Raw genomic sequence first — 20,153 nt, forward strand, 5'->3', positions numbered from 1 at the left:
GTGGGCCGTTAGTCATCCACCAGGAAGTGGAGAGCCAATGGGTGGGCCGTTAGTCATCCACCAGGAAGTGGAGAGCCTCGGGTGACGGTGGGAGCTGGTGAACGGTGAGACAACAACAGTTAGTGAATCATGTGGAAATGAGACGGAGCTGGAGCTCGGAGTCAAGATGGCGCAGATACGAACGAGGAACACGAAGGGCGGGAACGTCACGGAGATAGAGAAGAAGATTAAAAGGTGAGTAAATGAAACGAAGCCGTGTCTGAGAGAGAGAGAGAGAGGGAGAGGGAGAGGGGTGTGTGTGAGAGTGTGTCCATCAGGTCAGTGAAACACACACACTCCTGTGGACACAGATTATAAATGAGAAACAAACTGAAAATGAGTTCACAGCTTCATCATCTCTGCTGCTTCAGCTTCACTGTGTCCTGTCAGTGGAGGACACATAATGACTTTAACGGTTACATATATATATATATAACGGTTATATATATAATTAATGAATAAATAAGTAAATGAGGACTCTTTTAACACTTCTACTTATATCTGATATTATTGTTTATCCATAACTTTTAGCACTTTTTACTTTTGGCTAACAATAGAATCCATTTATCTTTTTATTTTTATTTGACCAGGAGATAAAGAATCCGTTTTACTCACTGTGTTTTGATGAAGTCTTAATGTGACACAGGGTTTAAAGTGTCACAGTTGACTCAGGTGGGGCTTTGTGTTTATTGTTGTGATGTTGTATAAACGTCACACCAGTGTGTGTAATTCTGTTTGAATGTGTCATTTTCCTCCTGCACACAAGAATTTTGATGTGTTTTCATTGATTGATTTCATTGATTTTTATTTAGTTGAATGAGTTGGTCTGTTCAGTGTCTGTCCACAGGCAGGAGGAAGATGAAGGGGACCTGTACCTGTGGTCGGGATCACTGATTGGAAAATGGTCTTGATGACATCATGAGTCAGACTGAGTTGATCATCTGGACCTTCTTTCTGTCTTGGTCAGAGGTCACGCTCTGAGGCAGGGGTCTACATTGAGGGGGTACCGAGGACTGGTGGCCTTGCTGCTGGTTGCTCTGTGTGTGTGCAGGGCGGCTACCTGGTGGTACATGACCTCTCTGGACAGTGACATCACAGAAACCCTTGTGAGCCAGGGGGAGCTGGTCTCCCCTCAGCCCAAAGTCTATACTGTCCAGTGCTCCGAAGACTACGAGAACTACAAACGCTATCCAGGTGAGGCTCTCTATGTGTCACCATGACAGGTGGGATGATGAATAACCTGTTAATCCAGTGGCTCATTCCTTGTGTAGGATAGTTAAATAAAGTGTTGAATAAAACTACATTCAAACCATTTGTTGTGAACACTTGAACTGTGAAACACAGAGTCCACTAGATGGCAGTACAAACCTACCTAATATCCATCCATCCATCCATCCATCCATACCACTTATCTGTACAGGGTTGCGGGTGGGCTGAAGCCGATCCCAGCTGACCCAACTTAATATCTCAGTCCTGATGTCAGGTGAACTGTAGCTGCTCATGTGTGAATCCACTGAATTCACGGTTGGAACCAACAGAGCAGAGAGAGTCGCAGACCATGAAACACAAGGGCGAGACATTTCAGACACACCCAATATAAAGTCAGAGCTGACATCATCAGCTGATCTGAGACGTGTTAATAAGGTTTCCCTCTGTTGAGCTAAAGTTAAAGCAGTAGTTGATTGAACCTGTGAGCAGAAACCAACAGGTTTCAGGTGAGAGGTGAACAGAGTCATCTCAGGTGGTTTCATTCTGTTTAAGGAGTGAGACCATGACCACACCTGTGTCTTCTGCTCCCCCTTCATCAGAGGCGAATGAACCTCAGTGTGTGTTCAGGAGACAGAGCAGGACGTCTCCAGTCACTTCAGTCAGGATCCAAAAGACATCCATGATCAAATATGTGATAGGCCACGCCCACTCGCACCAATCAGTACCACACTTCAGATTTCAGGTTAGAACCCTAAAAAACCAAACAGAAACAAAGAGGTAGAACCCTAATAACTCTCTAAAATAAGAACTCATCATCCAAACACATGGTTCAGTCGTGACCTTTTGTGGTTGTTACAGGACTGTCTCAGGTCTGTTACATTAAAGTGACTCAGTTCAGAGCACATTCAGGACTTTATGAAGTTCTGAAAACCCTCAGACCACTTAGTTTGGTTGTCAACCGATCATCTCTATGACACTGATGAAAACTGTGATGTGGTTAAAAAGCTCCTGAGCAGGAAGGTAAAGACACAATCAGAAAACTAAACTTCTGAAACCTGTAGATTATTTTCACTATTCATTGATCTGCTGATCATTTCTCAGTGAAATGTCAGAAAATATAAATAAAATCAGGTTATTTCCAGTAACCAACGTGATGTTTTCAAATGTAATTTTTTTGTCATTCATGAAAAAGAAAATCAGCAAATCCTCACATCTGAAGAACCAGAACCAGCACGTTTTTTTTCTTAAGAAATTACTAAAGTGATCATTTGATTATCAAAATGATTAGTTTTAATTAAAGCTCCATATTTTAACTTCTTCTGTGTTTTATCTGAAGTGTTGATCTCCATCAGGAGAAATATTTGTGGTTTGAAGAACCAAAAACCATCTCATTGTAGTTTTACATCTGCTCTCTCAGGCTTCTCTCTGGAGCTCTAGTAACAACAGGTCAGTCAGCCAATCAGAAGAGAGGATCTGAGCCTCTTTTCTGGCTGACTGTTTTCTGAGTGATCCAATAAAAATATAGCAGATTTCAGGTAAAAGGGCAGCTCGGTAGTCGAGTGGTTAAGGCGTGTACCATGTTGAGCGTAAGACTCTCTTGGCAGGCAGTCACTGGTTCGATTCCTGACCGGTCTGACTCTTTCCTTTTCATGTCATTTCCCTCTCTCTACCCCCTTTCCTGTCAGTCTCCACTTGTCTATAATAAAGGCATAAAAAGCCCCCCCAAAAAAAGATTTCAGGTAAACATTCAGAGAAACCAAATCCTGTAAGGTTGGATGATGGGTCCAGGTGGGCGGGGCGTGGCTGAGAGCAGTGACCGCTTTGTTGTGACATCACAAATTTCCAGAAGTCCTGACAGCTGGTTTTAAGGCTCAGTTTCTGAATACACTGTGTGCACTGTGTGCATTTCTCTGTGGACTGAGGCTTTGATACTTTCACAGTATTGATATAGAACCTAGACCTGCTTTATAATCACAAACACATGGACATCTACCTTTAGACTGGATGGATCTTTAATTGATTAAGCGATTAATCAGTATTTGCTGCAGCTGGGAATTTTACCTTGAATCTTAATCAGTGTATTTTGGTTTGTACACCTGTGACTGTTGAACCTGTTTTCAGCTTTAGAAACAACCAACCGTTTATTTTCACAGAGAAAATTCTGAAAACTTTTTATTTATAGTTGCAGAATAATTTCCTATTATTCATAATAACAGCTGATTGACCAAGGTCTACCTGCTCACCTTCAGACAGCTGCTCATTTACAGTTGTTTATTTGTAACTCATTCCAGTTGGTTTAAAACAAGAGAATAAATAATGATGATGATGATGATGATGTTTTCTACTGTGTCTTCTTGTTTTCGTCTAACTGAGATCAAATCGATCTTGATGGGGTGACCCGATAGCCGAGCGCAAACTCCTCTTAGCAGGCGATTGGCTGGTTTGACCCTAACCCTAACCCGACTGTATCCTGCATTTCAGTCCCCCTCTCCCTGCCCCTTTCCTGTCACTCTACTGTCCTATCAAAAATAAAGACATAAAATGCCCAAAAAATATCTTTAAAAATTGATCTTGAGTCTCTGAAACTCCAGACACACTGATTTGAATGCAGACACTGGATGAAGTTGTCGACCTGATGTCCTGTGAAATCTGAGTCTATTTCTTGGCAGGAAGACACATACTAATGTTGGCTGCTTAGATTCAAACTGTTCATTTCCAGACTGTAACTGAAGCTCAGCAGGGGGCTCAGTGATAAATCAGAGTCATGAAGAAGTTGGAGGGTAGTTTGTGACATTAAAGAATAAACTCTTACCTCGTTCTTTGTCTCTCTCTGTCTGTCTCTCTGGGCCTAAAGCCTCTATCCTGCACGAAGTTGCTCCGATGTTATCTTTCTAACCCTCTGTTCGCTCTGTCCCAGGATGCACCCCTCAGAGGTGTGGCCGTGCAGTCACAGATGCTGTAGTCACCAGAGAGGAGGCTCAGGTCCTGAGGAGGTAAACACTGTCATACACAGAGCTCTCTGCCTCCAACTGTGCACAGGTGGATCATGTAAATCCTTCTGTGTCTGACTCACAGGCTCGCTGAGAGGGGGCTGGCATTGGCTGGGTCAGAGGGAGGGGTGAGTACATCACATATCACATAAGCAGCAAATCAGGGGTTAATATATACTTCAGGCCTATCCGTCCCTGCAGGTCATCTTTCTTCATACGTTCATTGATATGAAAGTGATTTTCTCCTCCAGCAGCCTCAGTCTTTTCATCTCAGTTAATAAATGAATGAATTAATGACGATAAACCTGCTGCATGTGACCCATACGTTACAGGAAGCAGTGAATGATCTGTATTTTTGGGGTCATAATGACATCCTTGTAATCAGGACATGATGCGTTAATTACAGATCAGTATTATTATTATTCAGACTTCCTGTTGTGATGGACCTGTCTTGGCACTAGAGGGCAGTGTTGTGCAGCGAGTCCAGACCTGTTGATAAAGTGTGGACCAAGGTTCTTGTCCAGAAATGTCCAGATGTCCCTCTGCCCCCCCCCCCCCCCCCCCCCCCCCCCCCCCCCCGGCCTCTGTCCATCCTGGTCCTCAGCCAACAAAGACCCTGTTTATGGAGTGTGAAAATAATACAGTGGGGGTGGGTGGGTGGGTGTTCATCAACAGCCAGTGTTTGTTTCCAGCTGATTTAACCCTTTAACCCCCACAGGCTTCCATACTGGACCTGCACTCTGGAGCGCTGTCGATGGGAAAACAGTTTGTCAACATCTACAGGTGAGAAACTACAGCATGTCCTGATTCTGTCTGTGGTATCTTTGTGCAGGAATGGCATCCTGCACAGTGTGCACCTCAGTGTGCACTGAGGTACACAATGAGGTGCACATTGTGTTATACACCATAGTACACACTGTGTTACACACTGAGGGTGTGTTCCTCAGTGTGTACCATGGTGTATAACACAGTGTGTATCTAGGTATGTACTTCAGTGTGTACCATGGTGTATAACACAGTGTTTACCTCGTTGTGTACCACAGTGTACTGTACCTCAGTGTATACCACAGTGTGTACCACGATGTGTATCATTTACATTGGAAAGTGACTGGTTTACCAGAGCTGAGGAGACGGAGCAGCTACAGCAGCAGGACTGTGATGGAGCCTGTGGCAGGAAAACTGGTGTCCAACAACAGTTTCTGATGCCACAGTGTACTGTACCTCAGTGTGTACTACAGTGTGTACCTTCCCCAGGCCCAGTGACCCATGTGACCTTCATTCTTCGTCTTTTTTGGATTCTCCCCCTTCATTCATATACATTGGGCAGGAGACACAGATCCTCAGGTACCATCAGAATGATTTTAATGAGGAAGTGATAATGATGTCGCTCCGAAACCTCCCCCATCCTTCGTCCCCTCTACTGACCTCCTCATGTGAGCGGTCAGACCATGGCTGGAGGGACCTCGCCTCAGTAATGATGTGCTGTGCTGCTCATGTTTGTCTGTCTCTGATTGGCTGCCTGTGACTGTGTGAATGTGTCTGCAGGTATTTTGGGGATCAGATCAGGGATGTGCTCACTCCAGAGGATTTCCAGCTTTACAGGTGAAAAACAAACCTTCATTGAAAACCTTCATGCATGTTTAGAGTTAAGCTCCACAGAGAGAGACCTAACATTTGTTGAACTAATGTCATGATGGTGATTTGTATCAAACATCATTCCTTATTGAATGATCAACACCATGTGATGATGTTGATGTTTCATTTTATCTTATCTTAATGCCTGTCATATATATGCAGACCTGTAGGTGGGTGGTGACTGTAGATTGTTGGTCTAGATTATGAATCCTCATAAATACTGAACTTCTCATTAAGCGTCACAGCAGTGACGAGCGTTGCTTTGACAGAACTGACCAGTTGCTCAGTGCATCATGAATCATCCTACATCAGTTCACCTGACATGTTTCACCATTAGAGATGTACGTGGGAGAATCCAGGCAGTTATTGCTGAGACGTTTGGTCTGAACCCAACTCTGATGTACCTCACCAAGCCGACGTTCTTCTCCAGGATCAACAGCACTGTAGCCAAGACCCAACACGATGAGTACTGGCACCCGCACATAGACAAGGTAACGCAGCACCTCGTTCTACCATAGGTAACAGGTGGAGAGGCACTGACCAGGTGAGCAGGTGTTAATGACTTCACCAAACGTATTAGGAAGACCCTGAGTCTAGGATGTAGAGTCGGTACTGGGACTATCTTTAACGACATGGCTGAGGCATCATCTCCTCCCATGATGGGTGTCGTATGATGTGTTGGCAGTCAGTCACATTGAACTTGTTCTTTGGATGACGAACTCTTCTCCCGTCAATAAAATCTACAATATTTGTAGTGATGTAAATTTAATTTACAAACATAAAAAAAGGTCTTGAATAAAGTGCACACACAGTTATTTATATAGTTTGTGTGTGTGTGTGTGTGTGTGTACGTGTACACATATATGAATGAATTATTCTTTTATATTTGGTTATTTGTTATTATGTTATGTGGTACTACTGTGCCTCTGTATCACAGCCTCACAGACCTGTTACCATGGTGATAGACTCTGTGTTTCAGATCCTTGTTAATCTGGTTGATTGAGTGACAGTCAGACTCTGACTTCCTGTCTCATAGGTAACTTATGGCTCCTTTGACTACACCTCTCTCCTTTACCTGTCCGACTACGGCTCCGACTTCAGTGGAGGAAGATTTGTCTTCATGGACCAGAATGGAAACCAGACAGTAGAACCACGGGCAGGTAACCACCAGCTGCTGACACATAGCTCAGTTTAGCTCAGTGGGTAGAGCACCCGCCCCATGTGCAGACGGCCCCCGGTTCAAATCCTGCTCCGAGCGGCCCTCTCCCCAGTAAGTCTAAATGACTAAATGACTAAATGAATGACATAGAGTCACTTCCTGCTTCAGTGATGGTTGACTGTCAGCAGTAACACCTGTTCACCACACTAACAGACAGGTAGGATCATTACCACTGTGTTACTGCTGAGCTTCATGTAGAAACCTGGATGTGTTTTTTCTACAATGTGTAACAAAGTGGATCTAATCCTCTGTCAGTGTGAAATTATCAGCTCAGACTGTGAGGGATCAGGATTTATAGGACCTGTTTTAAAGATGCTAATGAAATAATCCAGTAATAACCTTTACTGGGTTTCAGGGACAGTTTGCTGATGCATCATGGGACTTGAGGCAAATGTGAGGCTTTTAAAAACTGGGGTACTGGATCAGAACTGGACCAGGTCTCTGGGGAGTTTGTGGAAAATCAGAGAATTTTGCAAGCTGGTCACTTTAGAGGAGTGTGCCACAACAAGCTGCTGACTGGTTTCAGACATTGGTGAAAAGTTGGTGGCTTTTCTGCTTCGGTTTTACTCTGGTAATCTGACTGTGCACAACTTTTTAAACTTCATTATCCCGGAGGTGAAATTAGTCCTGACACCAGGTGAATAGGAAACATTCTGGCCTCCACAGTGAGTCTGAGCTCTGACAGGTCATGAAAGCTTCACTGGCAGAAAGGCAAAGAAAAGGTGGAGGTCATGTTAATGTTGTTCATATACTGAAGCCACAAACCCTACATGTCTTTAGATATTTAAAACTTTCCAACAGAAGGGGGTTAACGCTCTCTGCATATGCAAAGCACTAGCCATAAATCTGGAATACGTGGAGAGCAGTTATCAATCTCTGCTTTCTGTGCTGCTGCTACCGTTACACCACCGCAAACCCAGTGCCACCGTCCAAACCAACGTCACAGCTACACCGACGGCAGATCCCCGGTGACTCCGGGCGCCACACCAACACAGTGCGTGGAGGTTCTGTGGTGTCTAGACACTGGTATTAAACAGGTTCAAGTCCATTCACTGGTTGTAATGGCATAACCAGTCCATGTAGTGAATGCCAGTTTGTTGGAACTTTTTTTTCCTTTTATTGAACATTTTATATAATCTGTTATTTTTTTTATTCAAGAAGTTAAAAAAATGCAAGATGTGTTCAAAATCACTGAGTCTCTAAATTATCCTGTTGACCCATGTTCCCTATTTAAATTCTGTTGTACTGGCCCAGAGTGTGTCTCAAAATCAGTGTAAAAGTTAGAAAAGTTGCTGATTAAAACAGTTGCAACTCAATGTCGTGTTGGTTTTAAAAAAGGTATTAAAAAGTATTAAATTAAACTTTGGGATGTCTGTATATACCCTGTGTTAGGATTAGTTGTTAGGACTAGTTGTTAGGATTAATTGTTAGGACTAGTTGTTTGGATTAATTAGTTAGGACTAGTTGTTAGGATTAGTTAGGATTAGTTGGTAGGACTAGGGGTTAGGATTATAGACCTGGTTTGAGACACTCCTGGACTAGAAGTGAGTGCAGACTAAGTCTCTGTCGTGGAGCAGCTCGTACTTCAGCAGAGGACAGACTGAACTCACCTCAGCAGGTAGATCAGCTGATCATTGTTTCGGCTGCTAACCCTAACCCTGTCTGAGGCTCAGTGTCTCAGTCTGAAATCAGCCTCCATCTTGTTTTTCTCCTTGTGTGGCCTCAGTAAACTGATGAATGGGTGAAACGTCTCCTGAGGCCACTCCCTCTTCCTGTCAGCTTTACTTCCTCTCTGTCACACCTGATAACAATCACCTGCTCTTCCCTCCCTCTCTCTATCTCACCTGGCTGTCCACCATCTCCCTCCCTCTCATCCAACTCCTCTGCCACATTTAATCAACAACAATTCAAAGAAGTTACTTGCTGAGTTTTATTCATCCAGAGGCAAACAGAGCTGAAGTTCCTACATAATGCATCAGATGTCAGGATCATTTCTTTTTCTCTGCCAGCAGCTACTCATCTCAGGCAGGCAGCATGCTGGGCAGATGACTGACAAGTTTAGACAGGTGAGAGTCTGATCCTTGTATCTGGACAGATGATTGGTTCACAGAGATAATCACTGCTCTTTGAGGTGACAGTGATGAATAAGGTGTAATTATAACAACAGGAAGACAATCAGGACTGTCAGAGAGAGTCAAGAATGTAATGACACTGAGCAGCAGGGAGGTGAAGAGGAAGAGAGGAGGAGGAGGAGGAAGAGTGGGGGGAGGGGTGACGGGGCCAGGACAGAGGCAGCATGGAGGGTGGGCACTGACAGGAAATGGATGGCGACAGAGTGTAGATATGTGATAGAGAGATATAGTGTTCGTCTGGGACATCAGATAAAGAGACTGAGTCAGAGGAGCCAGTGGAGACCAACCTGACCCCCACAGGGGAACCAGATAACCTTGCACAGGCCCCGCCCTAAAGCCAACAGGTTGGCCCTGGAGTCTGCACATCTGCCAACAGACACTCAACCTCAACATTCTGCTCATTACAGACTCTGTCTGGAGGCTGCTGCATGTCTTTGTCTTTACAATTGGAATTACACATCCATGTTACTATTACCATTAGTTAATCTTACACTAATTACACTGTGAATTAATATATCCTGACATTTCCTTCTGTCTGATGAAACAAACAAAGCTCCAGAGCCACAGCAGAGATTTCCACCTGAGGATCCTTCTACCTGGAGAACGGACTGTAGAGTCGTCTCCTTTAATCAGGACACTGATGATCGAAAGTCACCTCTTCAAACTATTGGTTTTGTCCAATCGATCAATTTACAAAGATACAAAACTGAGAGACCTGTCGAATCCTCACATGTGAGTGAGTGTTTGTATTTTTACCAGCTCAGCCCCACAGAGACACTGCACTCCTGTGTGATTCATCCTCCACTAATTAATTATGAGGGTGTGGTAGTAATCAATAAATTGACTGGATAGTGTGTTGATGTGTTGTGCACCTTGTGTCTGCACTGCTGTTTATTTATTTTGCTCCAGCAGCACTGGATGAGTCATGCACCGTTTAGCATCTTGTTAGCGTTAGAGTGACTCCTCCCAGCAGGGTCTCAGAGGTTAAAGAGCTTAGCAGAGCTGGAGTGTGAGATGTTTACGTTCAAATGAACGTCTGTCACATTCAAGCTCTTTGTCAAACAAGTTTACACAGTGTGGTTATCAGCACCATTTCATTTCATGTCAGTGACTGGTTTACCAGACCTGAGGAGACGGAGCAGCTACAGCAGCAGGACTGTGATGGAGCCTGTGGCGGGAAAACTCGTGTCCAACAACATATTCTGGTGCTCCAGATAAAAAAGAAACTTTGTTCACAGAGTCACTAGTTTGGCTGTTCCTCGTCAGACCTGTTTGTGTAATTACTGTCACTGCCAGAAGAGGGAGACAGAAGGTCTTCTCTGTAAATCAGTGACAACACATCATTTCGCAATGACAGAAAGTAGCTAAACGGCAAACTCGGAAGCTTACCACGATTTCTAACCATGATTCTGATGATTTCCAACGATGATTTCAAATGATGATTTCTAACGATGATTTTTGACTATTTCTAATTTAAGGTGAGAAAAGACAGAAAACAGTATTTATAAAAACAATATTTTGAAACATCGTTTGTGCTAAGACAAAACAAACAGCTGCTGTAGTGTTTCAGAGATCAGTCAGACAGTGTTTCAGGTCATTTTTCATCAACTTCCTATTGATTACATCAGAATTTCTGTCAGTGACATTTCCTCCTGTTCAGCTTCGGCTGTTTCTCAGGTCTCTGTTGAATAAATTAACTGTCCAGTGATGATCAGTGGCTCATGACCAGTGTCATCACTGTCTCCTCAGTTAACGACAGGAACATGTTGCAGCTCGTGTGATGTCAAACATTTCAACATCAACTCAAGGTCCAACTGAAACAAACCTGAAATCAAAAAGGAGACATTGAACCAATCAGATGGCTCCATTATATCTGCATAAAACGGTGATGTCAGCAGCGTGTCATTGGCAGAGCAGACAGTCACACTGAGACAGTCTGAGCCACATCAGGGTCTCCTGATCTGGCTTGTCCTGCACCTGATCTGGTTCAGTCTCCAGTCTGTCAGAGTCCAGTCCTCTAAGTCCTCTTCTGTGTGACAGAAGCAGATCCAGAATAAGAAAACTTTCTAATTCATGCATTACTTATAATTTTATGGATTTTTTTCAGTCTCCTCTGAGCTCATGTCATTAAGTGACTCTAAAAGAGAACCTCTCCAGAGGTTTTGTGGTCCTGGTCTCTAACAGGTTGCTGGAGCTCTTTGCTAATGGATCTAAATGCTTCAGTCCCAACTGGGAAGAGATTTGAACAGTCACAGGCTGTAAGTTCAGTTTCTTAAAATAGTCGTCTTCAGATTTCCATACCAGGAAGACTCAGCGAGTTGAACAACATTGTTTTCAATCATGCCACAGATACAGAATAGACACAGGGTCTAAAATAGTCCTGATTGACATTTGGATCCAGTCTCGTCCCTCAGGAGGTTCTGCTCCCCTCTGCCTCCTTTTCTTTATTTTAATCTAATTTTTTTTTTTAATCTGTGAATCCAGGCTCTTTAAACTGGACCAGACAGACTCAGGGATCACTTGTCCATTGTTACACAGAGAGAGTGTGAATCTAAAGGAGTGTGATTAGCTGATCTGACGGTCGGCTGATTTGACTGTCAGCTGATCCAACCAGTCAGTCCATGTGTTGAGGTTCAGTCCTGTTTCGTCCCTGAAGAGTGATTTTATTTGGAAGAGTGTGTCCCTGTGTGAATCTCCCTGCATTGTGTTGCCACTAATCTGAGTTCTTCACTGTAGTCGCTGAAATATTTTTATTATATTCAGTGTTATTATTTCATTGTGTTTTTATCTAAAGCTGTGTAGGTGATTTGAAAACGTTGTTCTGATTCAGTGACGTGAACCACGTGGACCACACTCAGCTCCTCTTTCTCTATTGTTTGACTGTAGGAACTGATTTGCCTTGACATCCTCCACTAATGCCCTGCAAAGGGGATTTACACACACACACACACACACACACACACACACACACACACACACACACACACACACACACACACACAAGTCATCAGTATTCCTTGGAGGAAAGTAGAGCAAACAAATTGGGGCAGAATTATTCCACTTTTTATTCACATTTACATAACGAGATAATGAGCGAGGAAACTTCTGTAATATAAATCTCTTAATTATGGGACACAGCTGCACAGCTGCATGAACACAGGTTGTGTTGAGAGAAAACCACACAAAGACAAAGAGACTTTAGCCCGAGGCAGCTTCAGCAGACTCCTACTGTCTTAAGTCCAGGAGGAAAATGGATCAAGTGTTTTAAATCAGTTCAGTCTCTTCTTCTCCGGTTGGTTCCAGTTTCTGTCTTTGTTCAAATTTCATTCAGTTCCACCAACATCTGCATAATCTGCAGAGTCTGAATCAGTTCAGTGTTTTGGGGAATCGGCTCATATTCTGTTTCCTCGATGAAGACAAGGTTAATTAATCAGCACAGAGCTCAACACTTCATCAGCTAATTAACAAATTAACACGTGTCCTGTTTGTTTGGCCTCAACACACATGCAAATGTCACAGGTTGTGATCTCAGGGCTGGAAATATTTTTCTTATCATAGTTCAGCTTAGCTTAGCTTGGCAGTGACAGCAGGTAGAAACAGCCTGGCCCTGTCTACGGTTAAAAATACAACCAACAACTCTAAAACTCACTTATTAACCTAAACACATTTAGCCTAGCATGAAGAATAGGGGCAGGAGGAAACCGCTAACCTGCCTCTGTTCAAAGTAAAAACTGTGCTCTCCAATGCTAAAGTTAACGAATAAAAAAACTGTAATAGTCACTAATTAAAGAGAAACTGAGCTCAACCTTCACTGAAGCTGTAAACTGATGTTTGACCAGCAACAGGCTGTCTCCGGGCTTTATGCTAAGCTAGGCTAACCCTGTCCTGTATTCACCACACAGTCATGTGACTGATGTATTTGTCAACATTTCTATTTAAAAACAAGAAAATTGTGTTTTTTATTAGATATATTTTTGAACAGTTTTTCTTGCCTCTACTCTTTGTGCTAAGCTAGGCTAACTGCACCCTGACTCCAGTCATACATCCACTGATTCAACATGTTTCCTCTGCTCCTCCCTCTCCTTCCCTCCTCATCCAGGACGAGTCTCCTTCTTTTCCTCCGGCTCAGAGAACCTCCACCGCGTGGAGAAGGTGACGTGGGGGACGCGCTACGCCATCACTGTGTCCTTCACCTGCGACCCTGACCACGGCATCTCTGACCCCGCCCTGCCCTGAGGCACTCTGGGTGATGGCGCTGCCCACTGAGTTGGACAAACCCTGTAACAAAGAGGAAGAGGAAGGATGATGAGGAAGGACAACGTGTCTGTCACTGTCACAGTTCTCATTGCAGCGTCCTAATCCTGGTCTGAGCGAGAACTCGAGCTGAAATTGCTTCTGGGCTGAAAATGGTTTCAGAGAGGCTGACGTGGGATTATGTGTTTTCTGTGTCCAAGTGTCTCTCATTTGAAGCAGATATAGATCTGTTGAATCAATCTTTCATCATACTCACCTACCTCTGACCCAGGAGGTGTTTTCTTCTGAGAAGAAGCCTTTTCTCTGCTCCGTCTAGTTCATTATCATCTACTTCAACATGGTGGAGAGAACATTTCAAATAAAACACTGACACTTCCTGGAAAGCTCTTCTCTCTCTCGTCCTCTGTAATATTATTATAAATCACTTCAGTGTCCAGACTAATGTTCAGTTTTCATTAAAGGAACTGAAATCATTCCTGTTCATATGTCTGTTGATTGAGTCTGATGCTCTGAGGCCTGATGAATCACACACAGCATCACCTCCACTCCATGTATACAGTTTACATGACGGAGTGAAGTGTTGGCATCAGGTTCAAGGTCATGTGAGGTAATCAGGGATGTTTCCTGTTGTACACCACGGGATCATAAATACTGTGATTTAAGTAATTAATGGCCATACTGATCTGTTTCCTGATCCCACTGATTAAGTTTTCTTTGGCTCTGTGCTGCTCATGTTGTTTGGGTTCCTGAGGAGCTTCCGTCATCAGAATTGTTTTCAGATACAGCAGCTATTTCCATTTAAGACCAGACCAGTGTCTATGTTCAGTTCACATGCAGACCATGCTGCTGGGTTGTTCATGTCTCAGGCTTCACTTCTGAACGATATGAAAATATGAAAATGAGCCTTCTAAAACCTGTTTGTGTGATGTGATCTGTCACAGTTTTAGCCTGTTAACATCTCTTTATTTTAATGCTGTGAATTTTTCTCAGATCATTGTACTCATAAAACAGTGAAGTGTGAAGTTTATTTTGGTCTGTTGGTGCAGTGAGACAAAATGAGACATTACACTGACATGTAAACACCTTTAATCAATCTGTGTGTGGTGATCAGGAGTGGGCCGTCAGTGTGTCAGGGCCGCGGGGCCGGGCTGATTATTATGTGGACTAACAATTGCCCCTCCTCAAGTGGTCCAACCTTGTGTGTGCCTTGTAATTGTTCAGCTGATGAGCCAATAACAGCTGAGAACTCTCGCTGGGACTCATAAAGTTATCAGAGAGGTGTTGGTGTTATCCTGAGGTGTGTTCACTGTTCACACTGGTTTGAGGCAGAGAAAGGTTGAGCAGAGAAACCTTCACAGTAACAGATTCAACATCAGTGAAGACCCGGCACTTAGATGCTAAGCAGGGCCACTGTAACAAGCTGCTAGCTCAGGCCATATTGAATTTGGCTAGTATAGCTAGCTACTAGTTTCTGAGCAGCCCTTTGCTTGTATTGGCTGGTTACTCAGCTGTGTGTGTTATTAACAGCTAGCTCATGCAAATAATGAAAATATAAAACATTTTAACGTGTGTGTTGTTCCTGTTCTTCTTTGCTGGTGGATGAAAGTTGACATTAACAGACACTTTATTTCTAAAGTGCGACCATCAGATTTGTCCTGAAGTCACAGCTGTAGCTAACAGGCTAGTTCAGCTAACATTAGCTCTAATATTTCCACCTAAACCTGTTAAAACAAAAATAACAGGTCTTAAGCACCGTGGCCAATGATTTCATGCTAAAAGAGGCTGAAGCTGCAGAATCCACCTCCTGGTGGTCCAGAGGACGTGACCTCTGTGACCCCTGAGACCAGAGCAGAGCTGGTGTTTGAATGAAGACAAAGACTCGTGGTTTGGTTTTAGGAAGAGGACTCAGTCATGTTCAGCTCAGGCATAAACTTTTCTGAATCTGAACAGAGCCTATGACCTCACAAAATGTACTGAGGTAATGATAAGCTGCACCTTAAAACTGGTAACACAGGCTACTACAACTAGTTAGCACATGCTAATGTTAGCAGCAGTTTAAGCTGCCTGTGTTTTTATACTCTTGCTGTTGTATTTTTGACTTTTCTCTTTCAATTCAGAGTAAATCTTTGACAGTCCCACATCACTGCTTGAACATCAGGACAAACCTGCTGGTCCTGGTCCCGTTCCTGGTTGCTAAGCTAAAGGTTTAGTGAACTGTTGATTATACATTCACTGCTTTTGCTTCGTTGTCTATTTGAATACAATAAATAGTTTTCAGTTTTCTAACGATATTCAGTTACAGAAGGAGTCAAACAGCATCGCTGCTCGATCCGCCTTTAAACCAGGATTTAAGAAAAAGACGTGACATCAGCTGTAAAGATGAAAAACAGGTGATGTGACTCATCTTGTTTTAATGACACCTGACGAAAATGAACAGTTCAGTCATTAAAGTCACATCCTGCAACTGTGAATAGAACGAATTCAAATAGTCTCCACAGTGAATATATGGATTTTTTTATTTAAAATGACAAAAACCCAAACATTATAATATTATATTATAAAGGCAAAGAGTTTATTTGCAACAATCTTCAAACCAAAGGTTTGGTTCTCTACAGAAAGGACGACTGACACCGTTAAAAATATTTGATTCAGTGAGGAAAAGTCGACAGCTCCGTCAGAGTCTGAACGTCTCAAACTAGGTGGAGTCTCAAACCAGGTGGAGGCTCGAACCAGCTCAAACTAAAGCTAATTTCAGTCAAAAAGCTAAACACACTACCACCAGTAAATTTGTTAAAATATCATGTTTTAAGTTTAGTGTTTCTCAACCTGTCTGAGAGTGAGCACTGAGCTGACTGGACAATATTTCAATATTAAATCAACTCAGCTGTCTTCTTGGTTCTTCTTCTCTGTCTGTAAAAGTCACCACATGCCACTGCTCTTAACTATCAAACACTGACAATGGAAAAAACCTTGACTGGTAGCTTAAGACCAGGTCAACTGAAAGAGAATCAAATGAAACACAACAAACACAACAGGACAGTGTTAAGTTTGACTGGTAAAGACAAGAGACTACAAAGAGACTTGTGGTGCGTTCACTGACATCTGGCCAGTGTTTATATGTTTGTCAGTAAATAAAAGCTATGACTCTTTAAGACTGAAGTTCCCACGTCAGGAGCCAGAATGAGAGGATAAAGGAGGATGAGGAGGGTGAGGAGGATGAGGAGGATGAGGAGGATGAGGAGGAGGGTGGAGGGTGAGGAGGATGAGGAGGATGAAGGAGGATGAGGAGGGTCAAGGATGATGAGGAGGATGAAGGAGGATGAGGACGGTGGAGGATGACGAGGGTGGAGGATGAAGGCGATGAGGAGGATGAAGAGGATGAAGGAGGATGAGGTGGGTGGAGGACGAAGGCCATGAGGAGGATGATGAGGGCGGAGGATGAAGGCGATGAGGAGGATGAGGACGATGAAGAAGGATGAGAAGAATGAAGGAGGATGAGGAGGATGAAGGAGGATGAGAAGAATGAAGGAGGATGAAGGAGGATGAGAAGAATGAGGGGGGATGAGGAGAATGAAGGAGGATGAGGAGGATGAGGACGATGAAGGAGGATGAGAAGAATGAGGGGGGATGAGGAGAATGAAGGAGGATGAGGAGGATGAGGACGATGAAGGAGGATGAGAAGAATGAGGGGGGATGAGGAGAATGAAGGAGGATGAGGAGGATGAGGGGGGATGAGGAGAATGAAGGAGGATGAGGAGGATGAAGGCTGCTGCTGATGTCACAGTGACAGTAGACTCAGACATTGTTCTCACCTGTTGCGGCTCTTAAATCTTCCTCCTCTCTTCCAGGTGACTAACACGTCACTTCAGAGTCCCCATGACCAGGGTCTCGGAGGTGACCTCGAACTGGTTGCTGGAGGACTTCCCCCAGGAGGAGAGGCTGGGCGGCCGCTGCTTGAACGAGGACGTGTACCGGTAGAAGCTCCGGTGCCGGTTCTTCAGGTACTCCCTGTAGTTCTTGGTGAGCAGCGTGTAGAGGAAAGGGTTAATGCAGCTGTTGCTGTAGGTGAGGCTCGCCACCAGGTAGTTGATGCAGGTGTGTGTCTGCGAGGCCAGGCTCAGCGGCTTGGTGTGGTACAGAGGCAGCAGCTGCCAGATCCAGAAGGGCAGGAAACAGGCCCAGAAGACCAGCACGATGCTGAAGATCATCATGAGCACCTTCTGCTTCGGAGTCCGCCGGCTGCCTCTGCGGAGCACGCTGCTGCGCTGGGACTCCAGGTAGGTGCGGGCCAGCCTGACGTACAGGTAACCGATGACGAGCCCCGGCGCCATGATGCTGGTGCCAAACAGGACCGTCACGTACACTTTATAGGCCAGGGGCGCCCAGGTGGGCGCGCACATCCTCTTCACTCCCCCGAGCGGTGTGGTCTTGGTGGTCTGGGCGACCATCACCATCATGGGCACAGTGAGGACCAGAGACAGCAGCCACACGCCCCACGCCAGAGCTTTGCGGTAACTCTTGGAGCGTCTCACCGTGTCCAGCGGCTTGGTGACAGCCAGGTAGCGCTCCGTGCACATCACGGTGAGGGTGAAGATGCTGGCGTGCATGGTCAGGAGGTCTAGGCTGAGCAGGATGCGGCAGCCCACGTCCCCGAAGTACCAGTCCTTCAGAAAGTAGGTAGACACCACAAAGGGGATGGTGGAGAGGTAGAGCAGGTCCGCCACAGCCAGGTTGATGATGGAGATGTACATGGAGGTGGCGAAGCGGATCGAGTGGCACATCACCACCAGCGTGTACACATTCCCCGACACTCCGATGATGTAGACGACGGAGAGAAGCGTCCCAAACGTGGAGGTAATGACGAGTTCATGGTCCACAGTCCCGGACCCGACCCGGGGCGCACTCGTGTGCAGACTTGTGGACTTGTTCATCGCTGACCCTGATGAGCTCCTCTCCCGGGGTGTCTCTCTGGCTGCGCGCCGCTGGAGAAGTTTGGAGAGATGCGCCCCGGCTCAGCCCGCGTCCTCCCCCCGCCTCTCCGCCGTTGCCTGCCGCTCTTTGCTCCTGACGTCACCGCGGTAACACACCGAGGATGAGAAATGTACACAACAATCAAACACTGATCAGACATGGCTCATGGTTCAGTGTAGGAAAGGAGAGAGGAAAGGGAGCTTTCTAGGACACACTATTAAAGGTTCACAGACTCTTATTGAATTGAATACGAATCAGTTTAGATGTAAAATCTCAGTGTGTCATTTCCTTATGTTCTTATAGGCCATTGTCATAGCAATGAACAGAGCAGTGACGGGTACACAGACAGGGAGTGAGTTCTGTAAGGAGTTCACCTGAAGTGATTAAAGATGGTGATCATCAGAAACTCTTGGCTCAGTTTCTGTAACAGGAAGCTCATTAATTAATGTCAGCTGATCTTTATCTTCCTGTCTTAGAACTGAACCCAGATCAGTTTAAACGTCACCTCATTATATGTTCTTATATCAAACACACACCTGCATCATGTCATTGTTCACAGAGTGTCAGTCACAGGAGCCAGAAATACAACAGGTAAGACAGGTGATGCTTACACCTGTGACACTGTGTGCCGTCTGTTTTCAGCGGTACATCACATCCTCCCTCCAACACATCCACCCCCACAGCTCCACCTCCCAGACTAATGGCTCAATCTGGTGCTAGGACGTGATGTCCAGTATGAACCTGGACACACTACCTGTGCAGGTGAACATCACATGAGCACCTGTACTTCCTTTGACTTGTTCACTTGTTCTTACAGACTCAAATAAATTACATCATACTGTTGTGTCCCTGTCCTACAAATGCTGCTGTGGATTGTTCAAGCTGCAGGTGAGTTTACCTGTAAACATGTGATTTACTTTGTTGTACAAAATGTCACAGATGGTGGTGGAGCACAAGTACACAGACAGGTGTGGTGACAGGTACAGGTAATGCAGTAGATCTGAAGCATCATTGAAAAATCGTCAGTGAAAAAATGTTGTGGATCTTGATGATGATGTCACAGCTGCGGAGCCTCTGACAAATAAATCAATCACCTTATTACAGCAATAAACAAACAACTGTGTTTTTTCATTTAGTTTTATTGCCAAGTATGTTTTCACGTACAAGGAATTTGTGCACCAAAACACCGAGGCAGCCATCCGCGGCGCCATTAAAAAAAGGGGGGGGGGGGAGGAAATGGGGAGAAACAAGTGGAGTGGAGAGGAGAAAAAAAAAAAAACAGAACCCAAACTATATTCCTAGTGGGGGGGGGGGTACAGTGTGGGATTCGAGGAAAAAAAAAAACCTCGGCAACATATGCATATATAGACACATTTTACAACACAATGGAAGCGGCGAAGGCGTGGGATGGGGTTGGGGGTTGGGGTGAGTTGCATATGTACATGTGAGAAGTGTCCGTGAATGTGTGTGTGTGCATAGGCCTGGGGAGTCGCTTCGTCTAGTTCACAACCAGTGCCTCAGTTCGCAGGGTGTCATCGCGATAACACAGCAAGTTGCCATGGAGACATCCTTGATCGGGTCCTGGACGGAGTCAACAATCGACAGGTGTCCGTGGAGGAAGGGGGGGGGGTAGAAGCGTCTCACTGCAGCGATCTCGTGGGGGAGTTGTTCCGCAGGGGCCGGAACGCAGATTAGATTATGATT

At 44.7% G+C, this 20,153-nt stretch overlaps 2 protein-coding genes across 2 annotated transcripts; one reads left to right on the forward strand and one right to left on the reverse strand.

Moving 5' to 3' along the window:
- The first annotated feature begins 45 nt into the window (after positions 1-45).
- On the forward strand, positions 46-13,951 carry ogfod3 (2-oxoglutarate and iron dependent oxygenase domain containing 3). Its single transcript, XM_071473238.1, has 9 exons — positions 46-234; positions 1,007-1,233; positions 4,166-4,241; positions 4,324-4,366; positions 4,957-5,021; positions 5,784-5,840; positions 6,211-6,364; positions 6,910-7,033; positions 13,324-13,951. Exons 1-9 carry the CDS (start codon positions 167-169, stop codon positions 13,458-13,460), a joined length of 951 nt encoding a protein of 316 aa, XP_071329339.1. The 5' UTR covers positions 46-166; the 3' UTR covers positions 13,461-13,951.
- A 3,183-nt stretch (positions 13,952-17,134) lies between these two features.
- On the reverse strand, positions 17,135-19,559 carry LOC139615356 (urotensin-2 receptor). Its single transcript, XM_071473236.1, has one exon. It carries the CDS (start codon positions 18,407-18,409, stop codon positions 17,339-17,341), a length of 1,071 nt encoding a protein of 356 aa, XP_071329337.1. The 5' UTR covers positions 18,410-19,559; the 3' UTR covers positions 17,135-17,338.
- Positions 19,560-20,153: the final 594 nt, after the last annotated feature.

Source organism: Trachinotus anak, unplaced genomic scaffold (genome assembly GCF_046630095.1).
Source record: "Trachinotus anak isolate AG129_WGS33_773 ecotype Australia unplaced genomic scaffold, CSIRO_AGI_Tana_v1 ptg000048l, whole genome shotgun sequence".
Taxonomy (NCBI): Eukaryota; Metazoa; Chordata; class Actinopteri; order Carangiformes; family Carangidae; genus Trachinotus; species Trachinotus anak.